The following is a 14,248-nucleotide window of genomic DNA, read 5'->3' on the forward strand; positions in this document are numbered from 1 at the left end:
GGTGATATTTTCTTCCGTGCAGCGTAGAGATTTTTCTTGAAGGAGAGTTGATGTGATGTGAGCTGCTTAAATGCTGCTCTGTAGTTTTGGCTCCCCTGGAGTGCCCCTGCTCCCAACCCCCGGCCCCCAGGTGCTCCCCCAGAGTACTGTATTGTGGAACAGAAGGCTGGGGGCGAGCCCCTGGGTAGTAATAATGGTGCTATTCATGTGCTTACATTGTGCAGAGCATTGCGATAGACACAATTCAGTAAGATCAGACACCGTCCCCTTTCCCCTGAGGGCTCATGGTCTTCCGGGTCCACCATTACAAGCCTGAAACGCCTGGGCTGCCGGCCACCTGGTGAAGATGGTTTTCACAGTCCCCGGTGCCCACCTGCCCCCTCACCTGCTCTCCCCATCATGCCTATGACAGGGAGCTGGGACCCCGAAGAACCCCCCCACAGAGCTGTCCAGTGAGGACCCTGTCCCTCAGGCCCCCAGGCTACCATCTAACACCCCTACTCATGACGCCAATGGCTCAGATGATCGGCAGATGGGCAGGAGAAGGGGAAAACGACGCCAGTCCCTGTGGGTGAGTGCAGTCGGGTTGGCTGGAAAAGCACTAACATCTGGCATTTCTGTTGGCAGTGTCCATTTGTACTACCTCTTCCCCAGCCTGGAGGAAGGCGGCCTGGCCACCTACCGCACCGCCATCGTCCAGAACCAGCACCTGGCAATGTTGGCCAAGGTTTGTGCTACTACTCATCTGAGGTCTGGCTTAAACCCATTCTCTCCTGGTAGAGTGTAGTTTGGGCTCAGCGGGAGTCAGCCATCAGAACCCGAAGCTGCCCAGGTTGGCAGAGACTGGTGGTGAGGATGTGCCATCCCCAAATTCATTCATTCAATAGTATTTATTGAGCACTTACTGTGTGCAGAGCACTGTACTAAGCGCTTGGAGAGTACAATTCAGCAGTAAAGAGTGACAGTCCCAGGCCACACCGGGCTTACAGTCTAGAAGTGCAGGGGGAACTAAGATCCACGTACCGAACGAGAGATGGGAAGCTCATTCGTGGATCCCTGCTGCCTGGAAACTACATTTCCCAGGAACCCAGAGGCTTATTTCCCAGAGTCATCTGGTGGATCAGTGCCAAGCAGCATAAAAGGTGGAGCCCAGAAATGCAGGAGAATTCAGTCAATCAATTGTATTCATTGAGCGCTAGCCCTGCGCGAGCACTGTACTAAGCGCTAAGTGTTTAGTTCAGTGCTGTGGACACAGAAAGCACTCAGCGAATACTGTTGGTTGATTGAGTGAGCGCAATCCACCAACTCTGGTGTTGTACTCTCCCAGGTATTTAGTCCAGTGCTTAGCACAGAGTAAGCGCTTGATGAATAGCACCGATAGATTGAGTGATTGATTTCTGTCTCAGTGAAATTGATTGAGATGCACGGTCCTGGGGCGGAGCTTTGGTGATGCAGGGGGTTCTTTATGACTCCACTTTTGTCTGTAGAAACTGGAACTGGACCGCTTCATGCTCTATGCTCATGGACCGGACCTGTGTCGGGAGTCAGATCTTCGCCATGCGATGGCCAACTGCTTTGAAGCTCTAATAGGTAAGTGTCCATTTCCCAAAAGGTGGGCTTTGATTTCCGGCCGGGGGTCGGGGGAGCCCCAGGCTGGGGGAGGCTTCTGGGTCATTTTTCAACCAGGAGGCGTCACAGCTTTCATGCCCCTAGGTCTGTCGCATTCCTCCGTAGGTGCAGTTTACCTGGAGGGCAGTCTCAATGAAGCTAAGCAGCTGTTCGGCCGACTGCTCTTCAATGACCAGGTGAGTTCTCCTCATCTGCTGCATCTCTGTCACGAGGCCTGTCGATTTGTCGGTTTAGTCCTCGATTGCCCGGTTAACTCAGTCTGGCCCAAGGCCATTGCGGGCCCAGGGAGACGGGAAGGGCCACAGGGATGAAGGTCCCTTTGCCTTTGGTCGGGAAGTCAAGGCTCTTTCTTCACTGGAGCCCTGGATAGGGCATTCCAGGATGGCCTCCATCCTCTGGGCTAGCCGCTCCTGCCCCCTGCACCCGCCTTTGGGGATCCAGCTCTTTTGGGAGGCCGAAATGAGCATGGATGAATCAATCAGTCAATCAGTGATATTTATTGAGCTCTTACTGTGGGCCTAGCACTCTGCTCCGCCAACAGTAAGCGCTCAATAAATACCATTGGTTGATTGTTTGACGCTGCGCTCGGTTCAGTGATTCGCTCAAGCGTGTCTCTGTGTTTGCAGGACCTGCGGAACGTCTGGCTTAACTACCCACTGCATCCGCTCCAAGTAAGTGTGTTCCCTGCCCTCTGTGGAGCCAAACTGCGGGGCTGTTTACTGAGCTCCCACCGTGCGCTGAGCACTATGCTGAGCACACGATAAATACAGTCAGATTCTGGAATACCACCATGTGCATTTTCCATAATTGCAGTTTTGTCATGGTCTGGGGAGCTGATCAGGTTGTACTGGGAATGGCATCGTTGTGCTCTTTATCTGGCCCAACATGACATAATTCTATAGTGGTGAATATCCCCACCTATCACATGGGAGACTGGGGTTTGATTCCCTGACGGGGAGGTGAAAATATTTTAAGAGAAGCAGCGTGGCTCAGTAAAAAGAGTCCGGGCTTGGGAGTCAGAGGTCATGGGTTCAAATCACAGCTCTGCCAATTGTCAGCTGTGTGACTTTGGGCAAGTCACTTAACTTCTCTGTGCCTCAATTCCCTCATCTGTAAAATGGGGATTAAGACTGTGAGCCCCCCATGGGACAACCTGATCACCTTGTATCCCTCCAGCGCTTAAAACAGTGCTTTGCACATAATAAGCGCTTAATAAATGCCATCATTATTATTATTATTATAAGATACCTTAGCGTTCCTGATGCATATGTGCTCATTCTTTTTAAAGGGGGTGGAAGAACCGCTGGCATTGAGGCAGATTAAAAATTCCCTATCTGTTTGGCACACGCTAGTGATTCTGCCGAGGGAGCGAGAATTTGTTTTTCAGAAAGACACCCAATTTCCACAACACTCCCTAACCTCATGATGGGTACGGCATCCCGATGCCCTAGCCTGATTCTAGTGACTGGTCTGTCCTTCTGCTTATCTATCTGTCCGTTCTCCCGAAGCTCCAGGAGCCCAATACCGACCGGCAACTCATCGAGACCTCCCCAGTGCTGCAGAAGCTGACTGAGTTTGAGGATGCCATCGGGGTGGTGTTCACACACGTCCGGCTCCTGGCCAGAGCGTTCACGCTGAGAACTGTGGGGTTCAACCACCTGACCCTGTGAGTTCCCAGTACCACAGGAGGCACCCTGGGATGTATTCTCATTTAATCTTGCTTCCCAAGCTAGTGTCCAGATCAGGACTTGCCCCTAAACCACCCTGGGAGCCAGTCTCTGGTCCCCAGAGGGCATGGGGGAATAAAGAAGCCCAAGATAGTGGTTTGGAACGCTGGACCAGTGGGCATTTGGGCGATAGGAGAGTCTCGTTCCGCTCCTGACCTGACCAGCCCTGGCCCTCTCAGAACGTTTCCCTAGCCCCCTCGGAACCATTCTTCTGTCCTATTAGCCCAAGCCGCTCCCACCAGGCTCTGTCGATGCTGTGCACACAGGAAGCACTCAATAAATACGATTGAATGAATTAGGGCAAGAGCAGCATGTGTTTCCTCTTAGCTTGGGGCCTCTTCCCTTTTCCTCTCAATATCAAATCTTCATCCGTCTAGGAGTTTGTCATTTCTTCATTTATCTCTTCAACTTTTCCTGGTCGGCCTGATCCCGGCTATGGTCTTGGACTCTGGCTTGACACTCAGCTTTCTGAAGGTTAGCCAGGCGAAGCTGGGTCCAGCGTCGCTCTCAGAATGCCCGGCTGTGGGTTTCAGCAGCTGTCCGTCAGTATATGTGCTTTCTTTTTCTTTAAACACCCTCTGAATGCCATCGGCCTCACCCCGTTGGTGTTTCCTGTTTTTAGGGGCCACAACCAGCGGATGGAATTCCTGGGAGACTCCATAATGCAGCTGGTGTCCACGGAATACCTGTTCATCCACTTCCCCGATCACCACGAGGGCCACTTAACGGTGAGACTGTTTTCAGTCCCTGGCCCCCGCTGACCCCTGCAGGCAAGAAGGCTCAGGCCACCCAGACAGTTAGTGGGTATTCTAGGTGGAATTTGAGTAGCTGGTGCTTTAGCCCCTGAAGTTGGTGGGAAGGTATTGCTCATTTTAATAGGTGGATTTGGCATGGAGAAGTCCCGTATAACTTGTGAACCTCTGGCTGAGAGGTTGAGGCCGGTGAAAGCTACTCTTCTGGGGATCCAGCTGATAGGATGTGACTTATGTCCTGCTTATATCACTTTCCCCCTGGGGCCCCAGGCTTGGGCTCCCCTCCAGGGGAGGGCATGGACTGAGGTTCATAAATGCAACTGCCAGTCTGGATCGTGGAGATGGAGAAGGATTTATGATTCCCCCACTTCCTGGCTGCCATACCGAGCCCATTCAGATTCCTAGGGCTCTGAAGGACAGAGGCAGAGAACAGACACCTTGACTTCTGAGTTGATGCCAGGGAAGCTGGTGGGGTCAGGGCATCCAGTATATGAAGTGAAACATGGAGGGGATACCCCAGGCCAAGTTGAGATCATCCGATCTGTTGTCATTGGTATCTGTCGAGCACCTGCTGTGGCAAGAGCTCTGTACTAAGTGCTTGGGAGAGTATAAAACGGTTAGTAGATGTGATCCATGGCCTCAAGGAGCTTATAGTCTACTGTCCAAGCATTTGGGAGTGTAAGGTAGAATTAGGAGACATGATGGCTGCCTTCAGGGCACCTAGAATCAAATAGGGGAGGCAACCACTGGAATAGTGTGTGGTTGGGAGGAAGAAGAGTTGGAGGGATGTGGAAATGAGTCGGTGCCCAAGAAATGGGGAGGAGTCGATACTACTGGCGAAGGGGTCGTTGGTGAAGGTGATGCTGGAGTCATCCGGGCAGAGGGGGGAGAGGTCAGGCGAGTAGTGACCGAGGCCGGGCCCCTCTGGCCCCCTCACCCTCGGTGGGCTTCTAAGCATGAGCCATTCGCACCCCGGCAGTTGCTGCGCAGCTCGCTGGTCAACAACCGGACGCAGGCCAAGGTGGCGGAGGAGCTGGGCATGCAGGAGTTCGCCATCACCAATGACAAGACCAAGAGACCCGTGGTCCTCCGCACCAAGACCCTGGCCGATCTCCTGGAATGTGAGTGAGACCTCACCGCCCCCACTGGGCCGTCTCCGGGCCCTCCACCCCACTCCCATCCCACCATCCGTTCATCTCTCCCTCTCTCCACCCGGGACTGTGGGACCCCCCCGGGCGACTGAACATCAGACCCTCGGCTGACCTGTGATGGGGTTGCGTGGCTGCGGGGAGGGTCCTTAAAAAATCCCCACGCTCTGGAGTCATCTTTCTTGGGGCTTTTCTCCCCCACTTTGAATCCCGATGATGCAAATCTGAGTTTTCAGTCTGGCTGATTTTTCACTTCTGCTGCCTTGTGGAGCACCAGTTTGTCTCAGGGTGAGGTTGGCATTCTGAGGCGGAACTTTGTGGAACACTGATATGTTTCCCCCTTTACTGAAAGGATTGAAGATGCTGTCAGTCTCACAGAGGAAGTCCGCATGGCTTTTTTTGTGCCCCAATTCCCAGAAGCTCTGGCTGCATTTTAGCATTTCATCAGTCCTCACTGGGTCAGGCCCAAGAAAGATTATTCTGGTTAGGTACATATGCCCAGTCTCATTATCCAGTCTCTAGCGATACAGTAGATAGTAATAATAATCACGGTGGCAGGTATTAAGCACTTTGTGTTAAATACTGGGCTAGATCAGTCAGTCAGTGCTATTTATTGAGCATTTACTGTGTGTGGAGCTCTGTACTAAGTCCTTGGGAGAGTACAACTACAGAGTTGGTAGATACATTCCCTACCCACAAAAAGTGTACAGTCTAGAGGAGGAGCTAGACATTAAAATGAATTCATAAATTACAGCTAGGTACATAAGTTCTGTGGGGCTGAGTGTAGGGTGAATATCAAGTGCTTACAGTTTATAGCCCCACCTTTCCTCATCTCCCACTCCTGTCTGCATCATCCTGACTTGCTTCCTTTGCTCTTCCCCCCATCCCAGCCCCACAGCACTTGTGTACATATCTGTCATTTATTTATTTATATTAATCTCTGTCATCTCCCCCTATAGACTTGAAGCTCGTTGCAGGCAGGGAGTGTGTCTATTGTTATGCTCTCCCAAGCACTTAGTGCTGTGCTCTGCACACATTAAGCGCTCAGTAAATACAATTGAATTAATGAATGGATACAGCTCTAAGTGCATCGATGACGCAGAAGGGAGAGGGAGTAGAGGAAAAGAGTCTAGATTGGGTATGTGTGAACCCCCGTGCTGCAAACAGGAGGGATTTGGGGGGTTACAGTGGTGGAGCCTGTGTGGCTGTTGTCTTTTTCAGCTTTTATTGCCGCTCTCTACATCGATAAGGATTTGGAATACGTTCACACCTTCATGAATGTGTGTTTCTTCCCACGACTGAAAGTAAGTGCGGGTTCGTACTAACATTGACTTGGGTTTGCCTTCCAGCCATGGGGCTGGAAGAGCCAGAGTGTCCCCTGCCCAGCCTGGGGAAGCAGCATGGCCTAGTGGATAGAAGTACAGGCCTGGGAGTCAGAGGACCTGGTTTCTAATCCTGGCTCTGCCACTCGCCTGCCGTATGGCCTTGGCTAAGTCACTTCACTTCTCTGTGCCTCAGCTCCTTCATCTGTAAAATGGGGATTAAGACTGTGAGCCCCACGTGGGACAACCTGAACCCGATGACCTTGTATCTACCCCAACGTTTAGAATAGTGTTTAGAATTTATTAAGCACTTAGCAAATACTGTCATTATTTTGTGTCTCCGTTTCGTTCACTATAAAATGAGGATTCGATCCCTGTTCTCCCTCCTACTTGACTGTGAGCCCCAAGTGGGACAGGGACTATGTCTCACCTCATGAACCTGAAACTACCCCAGCACTTAGGTTAGTGCTTGACACAGGGTAAGTGCTTAACAAATACCATTTAAAAAACAAAAGTGGCGCTCGTATTTGCCTGGGGTTGTGGCAAACAGCCAGAGTGGCCCCTGTCCTGGCCTGGGGCTGTTAAAGCCAGTGGCATGACCGTGACTCCGTATGCCATGCGTGTTGTTGTGGCCTTGCTGCAGGAGTTCATTCTGAATCAGGACTGGAACGATCCCAAGTCCCAGCTGCAGCAGTGTTGCCTGACCCTGCGGACGGAGGGGAAGGAGCCCGACATCCCTCTGTATAAGTAAGAGGACAAAACTCAGCCCTGGGAAAACACGTGCTCCCTGCCCGCAAGGGGTTCACAATCTCACCAGGTGCCAACTGGGGGCCATCCCCTGTACTGGGCGCCTGCTCTGTGGGAGGGCACTGTACTGGGCACCTGATTTGGGTAAAATGTTGTACCGGCCACCGGTACACCGGCTGCAGAGCATCGTACCAAGCCCTGGGAGGGTGTGATAGAAGCCAAATAGACATTCTCCACCCATGAAGAACTCATGACTTCATTAGAAAGGTTTACTCCTCCTGGAAATCCTCACTCACAGCCCCACCCTATGCCAAATGCGGATTCTGGATGGCCAGACAAGAATTCTCTTTTGAAACTGGGTGGCCCTGAACACGCACTCCTGTGGGCCAGACAACTGCTTGTGAGTTAGCACAGCACTTGTTCTGAAGAGTTTGCTGTCGGCATTTTTCTACGGTCTTGCTTGTAGCAGTGCCTGAGCCGCGGAGCGCAGGGAAAAGGGGGGCCTCTGGGAAGAACAGGAACATTTATTTTAATTTTCCCCTAAGCTCCCGGAGCCCTTCTGAGTTAGTGAAGCCAGTCACAGCACTGATGCCCTGACTCCGAACACACGGGGAATGATTGGATTGGTGTGCAGAACAGGGGAAGGGAGGCTGCAGGAAGCGTGGGATACACCTTCATTCATTCCCACCTCTCCACAGGCCAGGCAACAGTTCTGGTTAGGAAAACTGTCCTCTCTAGACAATGCTCCCTTTTTTTTCTGGGGCATCTGGGAAAAACTTAATTGTGACATGAATGCCATTTGTGTTCTTCCTCTTCCATCAGGACCCTGCAGACTGTCGGCCCCTCCCATGCCAGGACATACATGGTGGCTGTTTATTTCAAGGGAGAAAGAATAGGATGCGGTAAAGGGCCAAGGTGAGGCGAAAGAGAAGTCCCTGTTCTGTCCTGGAAAGCTGCACTAGTTCTAGGGATTTTGTTCACCTGAGGTTGAAGCGACATGGTGGGGTGGAGTGGTGGTGAACGGGAGTGGTGGCAGTGAGTGTGAGTGGGCATTAGAGGTGGTGCATGTGAGTGGGGTTAGCAGTGGCTGTGGAGAGTGTGGGTAGCGGCAGTGGTGTCCTTTGTGGCGATGGGGGAAGGGATAAGTGTAACTTACGACAGGAGTGGTGGCCTTGGGGTTGATAACTAGGCTGGAATCAGGATGATCAGAGAACCAGCATGGCCTAGTGGAAATAGCCTGATCCTAGGAATTGGAGGACCAGAGTTCTAATTCCGGCTCCGCTAATTATCTGCTGTGTGACCTTGGGCAAGAGTCACTTAACTTCATAGTTCCTTCATTTGTAAAATGGGGATTAAGACTGTGAGCCTCGAGAGGGACATGGACTGTGGCCAACCTGATTATCTTGTATTTGCCCCAGCACTTAGTACAGTGCTTGGGCACATAGTATAAGTGTTTAATGAATACCATAAAACAAAAACAAAAAACAAGATCCTAATGCTGTCAATCCCATGGCCTCATGCAGTCTTCCACAGTGATTCATTGTGCTGAGGATGAGGAAGCGCCCCCTCACCTCCAGCGGCCTGCTTGTTCAGCCCACTCACTGGGGATTGTGGGAGTCTGCTCACTTGCCTTTTGGCTTCGCTTTCAGCATCCAGCAAGCAGAAATGGGAGCCGCCATGGACGCTCTGGAGAAATGTAAGTTCTTGTCCTATCCTGGGCCCATAAGGGGCACAGGTTCCTATGGTGAGAAGACGAAAGGCAAACCCTTGTGGAAGGTCAGCTTCTGTGTGGCTAAGCTCTTCTGTGAGCTGCTCCCGCAGAAAGCCTAGAATTTGAGGTAGTGTTTCTTCAGGGTGGGTTCATAACAGACGAAGATGCAGATATCCCCAGTTATCTTAGACTGTTGGGGTTGGTTTGTATGGAATTCTCCGTTAAGGAAAATTCACAATGAAGAACTCACCCATTCTGCAGGCAGAACACTGTACTGGGTCCCTGCTGCTCGCAGAGTGCTGTACTGGGCACCTGCTGCTCATACAGTGCAATGTTTTCTTTGACTCTGGTGGTTCTGACCCTCCAACTCCATGACAGGTGCTAAAATCAGCTAAAGACTGGACACCCAAATCCTGGTATGGGAATGTCTATGGGAAGTGGCATGGCCAAGGGGAAATAGCAGACGGTGTCTTTTCCCTGCCACCCATCCCTTCCCCCAACCCTCACTTCTGCCCCCCTGAAAGTGAAGTTGGAGTAGGAGGCATTTTGAGTGGCTGCAGTGTAAGAAATGTAAAATGTTTCTGCTTGTGTCAGATAACTTCCCCCAGATGGCCCATCAGAAGCGCTTCATTGAGCGGAAATATCGGCAGGAGTTGAAAGAAATGAGGTGGGAAAGAGAGCACCAGGAGAAGGAGCCGGAGGAAGTGGACGAAGGAAGGAAGTGAAAGGGACGCAAGCTGGGCCTGGGCCTAGTGGGAACCCGATCCAGAGCCCAGGTGGGCGGCAAACCCTGCCAGCCAGGAAGTGCCATCCTCGAACCAGACTAGGCTGGTTTCCTGCTCGGCACCAGCCACACGGTGGCCAGGACTTGGATCGCTCCTGGATCATACAGAAGCCTCACTTGGTGAGAGTCGAGAGCGACCTCTCTCCCCTCATCAAACGCGGCAGGTTGCCTGAGCATAGGCTCCTTGGGAATGGGGCCATGTCCCCTCAGGACCAAAATGGCATCCATCTGACTTTTTATGACATTTCCTCTTCCTGATTTTATAAACTGCGTTGGGTCTGGTGGGCAGCTCCGCTCCTCAAGAAGCCTGAGGAGACAGAGCTGAGGAGACAGACGGGGAAGCCTCTGTCCTTTAGTGATTTTCTTTACATAAAGAAAGGGCTATGTCCTTGGCCCTCCAGAGGCATCTCTCCTCCTTCTCCTCCTCCTCCTCCTCCTCTTTTCCTCAGGACTGAGTAGCGAAAATTGGGTGGCTTCTCCCATCATGGCTGTCGGTGATTGATCACTACAAAAGGAACAAGCTGGAGAGGAGAATGTCACCCTGGGATTCTTAGCCTTCATCCTCTGGCTGCAGGGACCGGCCAACCCTCTGTGTCCTCCCTCTGCCGGGGAGGACAGCCCTGGTTTGATTTTTCCTTCTGGTCATTCATTCAATCGTATTTATTGAGCGCTTACTGTGTGCAGAGCACTGTACTAAGCGCTTATCCCTGCAGGTCCAGAGTTTTACTTTTCACCTTCAGTACCAACATCTTGAAACCCCCCAGACAGCTCTGTATGCATTTATTGAGCACCTACCATCTGAGGAGTACTATACTGGTTGCCTATAAGGTGCAGAATGCTGTACTGGACACTGCCTGTAGGCTGAGCACTAGACTGGGTGCCTACTCTTTATAGAACACCTGGAAGTGCACAACAGAAGTAAAAGACAGTTCCTGTTTACAGTCTGAGGAGGAGGACATAAATTACATACAAATAATGGGAGCAGGGGCGAGAACAAGGATATGACGGAAAGCGATCCGGGCGTGTAACCGGACAATTGGTGTCACATTGGATTGCTTTTGGGGAGAATTAATCAGGGAAGGCACCCAGACAGGAAACAGATTTTCAGATGCTTTGAAGAAGGGGAGAGCTGTGACCTGGGGAATTTGTTGGGGGAACGGGGGAACAGCTGGGAGCTGCTGCCTTGGCTCTGAGACAGATGAGCAGGTACAGAAGGCGAGAAGCGAGGGAGCTTGGCGGAGAGATCGTAGCATCTTGATGGAGTGGAACTGGCGTTCTGGCCTTTCCCCTTCCCCCCAGGTACTTTATGGCCCACAAATCCACCCTGTGTGTTTAACAGTGTGTTCCACAGAGATTTTGTAGCCAGTAAAACTGCCTAAACACCTCCTTACATCACCTCCCTGAGATCAAATCAAGACCTAAAGTTTTTAAAATCATGTGCAAAGATCACTGCGACGGGTGTGGAAATCAATCAATCAATCAATCGTATTTATTGAGCGCTTACTATGTGCAGAGCACTGTACTAAGCGCTTGGGAAGTACAAGTTGGCAACATATAGAAACAGTCCCTACCCAACAGTGGGCTCACAGTCTAAGGGAAAGCAAATGCAGAAGTTTTTATTGGATGTGTGGAAACTGCATCCAGGAACAATTGTAAGCCTAGTCTTCATCTGTGTCGATTCTAAGCCTTGGAAAAACTGCTCAGATTGGAAACCCAGAGGAAACAGTTTAGCTGCCTACAGGTATCAGTCCAGGGTATGCCAGGCCGAGGCCACAGACTGGAATTCATCTGCGGACATCAAAAGCGTGTTCTCATTTGTCGCCCTCTCGGATCAGACTCTGGCAGGCCCGCAGACGGAAATGTGTTTTAAGGAGATTGGGCGAGGTAGCTGGAGAGAAGGAACCATCATCCTCTGCAGATTGTACTTTTGTGCCTCGCAGTTCATTGCTTGAAGTCGGTTTTTGCAAAAAATTAAAAAAAAAGCAGGGTTGGCTTGGAGAATTTGAGATTCTTTATTATTATTCTTATTATTCTTATTATTATTATTCTTTAATATTATTATTATCTCTTTGTCAGGATTTTTTTTTCCCCTGTGCATCAAAGCGAACTCTTGAGTGGGGTTTTGGGGGAAGGAAGAAATTCATAATAATATTATGATTATGATGTGCCAAATGTCATACTAAGTGCTTGGGTAGATCCAAGATAACCAGACTGGATCTTGTCCCTCATAGGGGAAAAGCGCAGAGGTCACCGAAGAGCAGAAGCCTGAGGAGTTGGCTTATTTACCTGGAGGTCCGTGCCTTGGTTTATTTAGATTGCTACATAAACATGTTCGTGTCAATTTTCCCCCATTAGAGAGGAAGCTCCCTGTGGCCAGGGAATGGGTCTTGGGCTTCTGTTCTTTCCTTAGCACTCAGTACAATTGGGCACTCAATAAATTAAAATAGGGCCAGGAATTGAGTTGCCATAGAGGCAGCATGGATAGGGAAAATGAATTTTCAGGTGATACTTAAGTTCCTCTAGATCAATAAATCAATGAAATATCCATCAATCAAGAGAAAAAGGGCAAGGGGGAAATAGGGAATCTGGTCCCTGAGCCTCCTTCCACAACTGTGGGATCGGCTGCTCTCCGAGACCTCAGCTCACTCGTTAACGAGGACATTTCTTAGTCACTGGGGTAGTTACAAGATGATCGGGTTAGACACAATCCCTGTTCCCCAAGGAGCTCCCTGTCTAAGGGCATTTTATCTGCTGACTGTGCCATTTATGAATGAATTAGGGTATTTATTGAGATTATGATGTGCTAAAATCTCAGTAAATCTAAAGAACCTGACCGGACACAGACCTCGTGCCCCGTGAGGTTCCCAGTCTAAGAGCATTTTACCTGCTGAATGTGCTATTCATGAATGAATTAGGGTATTTATTAAGAGACTACTGTGTGCGAAGTGCTGGGTAAATCAAAATAATCAGATCGGACACAGACCCTGTCCCCTGTGGGGTTCACAGTCGAAGAGCATATTATCTGTTTTTTGTATCTGGCATTTTATCTGCAGAATGTGCCATTTATGAATGAATTAGGGTATTTACTAAGAGATTACTACATGCTAATCTCTGGGTAAATGCCAAATAATCAGATTGGACACAGTCCCTGTTCCCCATGGGATTCTCTGTTGGTGCTTAATCTGTTTTTTTTTAATCTGTTGACTGAGCTGTCCATTAATCAGTTAGGGTATCCATTAAGAGAGTTCTGTGTGCCAAGAGCTGAGCCTGTTGTTGGGTAGGGACCATCTCTATATGTTGTTGACTTGTACTTCCCAAGCACTTAGTACACTGCTCTGCACACAGTGAGCGCTCAATAAATACGATTGAATGAATGCTAAACCCTGGATAAGAAACAAGAGATCAGGTGGGACACAGTCCCTGTCCCCTGCAGAGCTCCTAGTCAGAGAAGCATTTTGGCTTAGTGGAAAGAGCACGAGATTTGGAGTCAGAGGCCATGGGTTCAAATCCCAGCTCTGCCAATTGTCAGCTGTGTGACTTTGGGCAAGTCACTTAACTTCTCTGTGCCTCAGTTATCTGTAAAATGGGGATTAAGACTGAGCCCCCCTGTGGGACAACCTGATCACCTTGTAACCTCCCCAGCGCTTAGAACAGTGCTTTGTACATAGCACTTAATAAATGCCATCATTATTATTAAGAGAAGGAAGGGCCGGGATTTCATTTTATCCACTGACTGAGCTAGTGGCCGAGCAGGCCAGACCTCTGCCTGACTCCTGTGCATGCAGCAAATCAATTGTATTTTCTGAGCACTTCCTGTGTACAGAGCACTGTACTATGTGCTTCGAAGAGTCCAGTGTAGTAGAATTTGTGTCAACCCTGTCCCTCTAGACATCAAGGAAAATCCAGATTGGGCAGATCCAGCATAGTTTGGGAGAAGTGGAATGGAGCAATGTGGAATCAAGCAGGATCTACCCACATCCTGACTGGTCACTTTTCGCCTCTCAGAAGGGGAATTTAGCTTCCTTCACAGCAGTCTCCGAGACGAGTATTTTGTCTCACGTCCTTGAACTAGTCGTTGGGATTATTTCCTGGTCCGAAGTGCCTTGACCTTCCTTCCCCTCTCACGTTCCCGGAGTGGAGCCTACCTTAATTCCGCCTCCTTCCCAGTGAGCAGGAATTCACAAGAGCTGAGCCACTGCCTTTCAGCTTGGGCTCGCAGTTCCCCCGGGAATGCAGACGCTCTTTCTTCCTGATTAAAAAACCCAGCTGCAATATTCAACACTTACCTCCAAAAAAGCTGAAACTAATAAGTCTCTTCCTGAGTCTCCAGCCCATCTTCTGTCCTGGGAATTCAAGGGCAGCCAGGCCGTGAAGCTTTCATTTGAGCTGAGTTACCACCACCGGGAAGATTATAATTACCCAGTGCCT

General features: G+C 50.2%; 1 protein-coding gene across 1 annotated transcript in view; it reads left to right on the top strand.

The window, feature by feature from the left end:
* DROSHA (drosha ribonuclease III) overlaps positions 1 to 11,349 on the top strand; it is a 48,870-nt gene extending 37,521 nt beyond the window's left edge. Inside the window, exons 21-32 of the mRNA XM_038770364.1 lie at positions 628 to 727; positions 1,488 to 1,590; positions 1,735 to 1,805; positions 2,256 to 2,300; positions 3,138 to 3,295; positions 3,979 to 4,084; positions 5,088 to 5,229; positions 6,478 to 6,560; positions 7,222 to 7,325; positions 8,148 to 8,240; positions 8,975 to 9,021; positions 9,631 to 11,349. Of these exons, the coding sequence (XP_038626292.1) occupies positions 628 to 727; positions 1,488 to 1,590; positions 1,735 to 1,805; positions 2,256 to 2,300; positions 3,138 to 3,295; positions 3,979 to 4,084; positions 5,088 to 5,229; positions 6,478 to 6,560; positions 7,222 to 7,325; positions 8,148 to 8,240; positions 8,975 to 9,021; positions 9,631 to 9,761 (1,183 nt within the window). The 3' untranslated portion in view covers positions 9,762 to 11,349. The remainder of the gene's footprint in view (positions 1 to 627; positions 728 to 1,487; positions 1,591 to 1,734; positions 1,806 to 2,255; positions 2,301 to 3,137; positions 3,296 to 3,978; positions 4,085 to 5,087; positions 5,230 to 6,477; positions 6,561 to 7,221; positions 7,326 to 8,147; positions 8,241 to 8,974; positions 9,022 to 9,630) is intronic.
* The last annotated feature ends 2,899 nt before the right edge of the window (positions 11,350 to 14,248 follow it).

Source organism: Tachyglossus aculeatus, chromosome X3, assembly GCF_015852505.1.
Source record: "Tachyglossus aculeatus isolate mTacAcu1 chromosome X3, mTacAcu1.pri, whole genome shotgun sequence".
Lineage (NCBI taxonomy): Eukaryota > Metazoa > Chordata > Mammalia > Monotremata > Tachyglossidae > Tachyglossus > Tachyglossus aculeatus.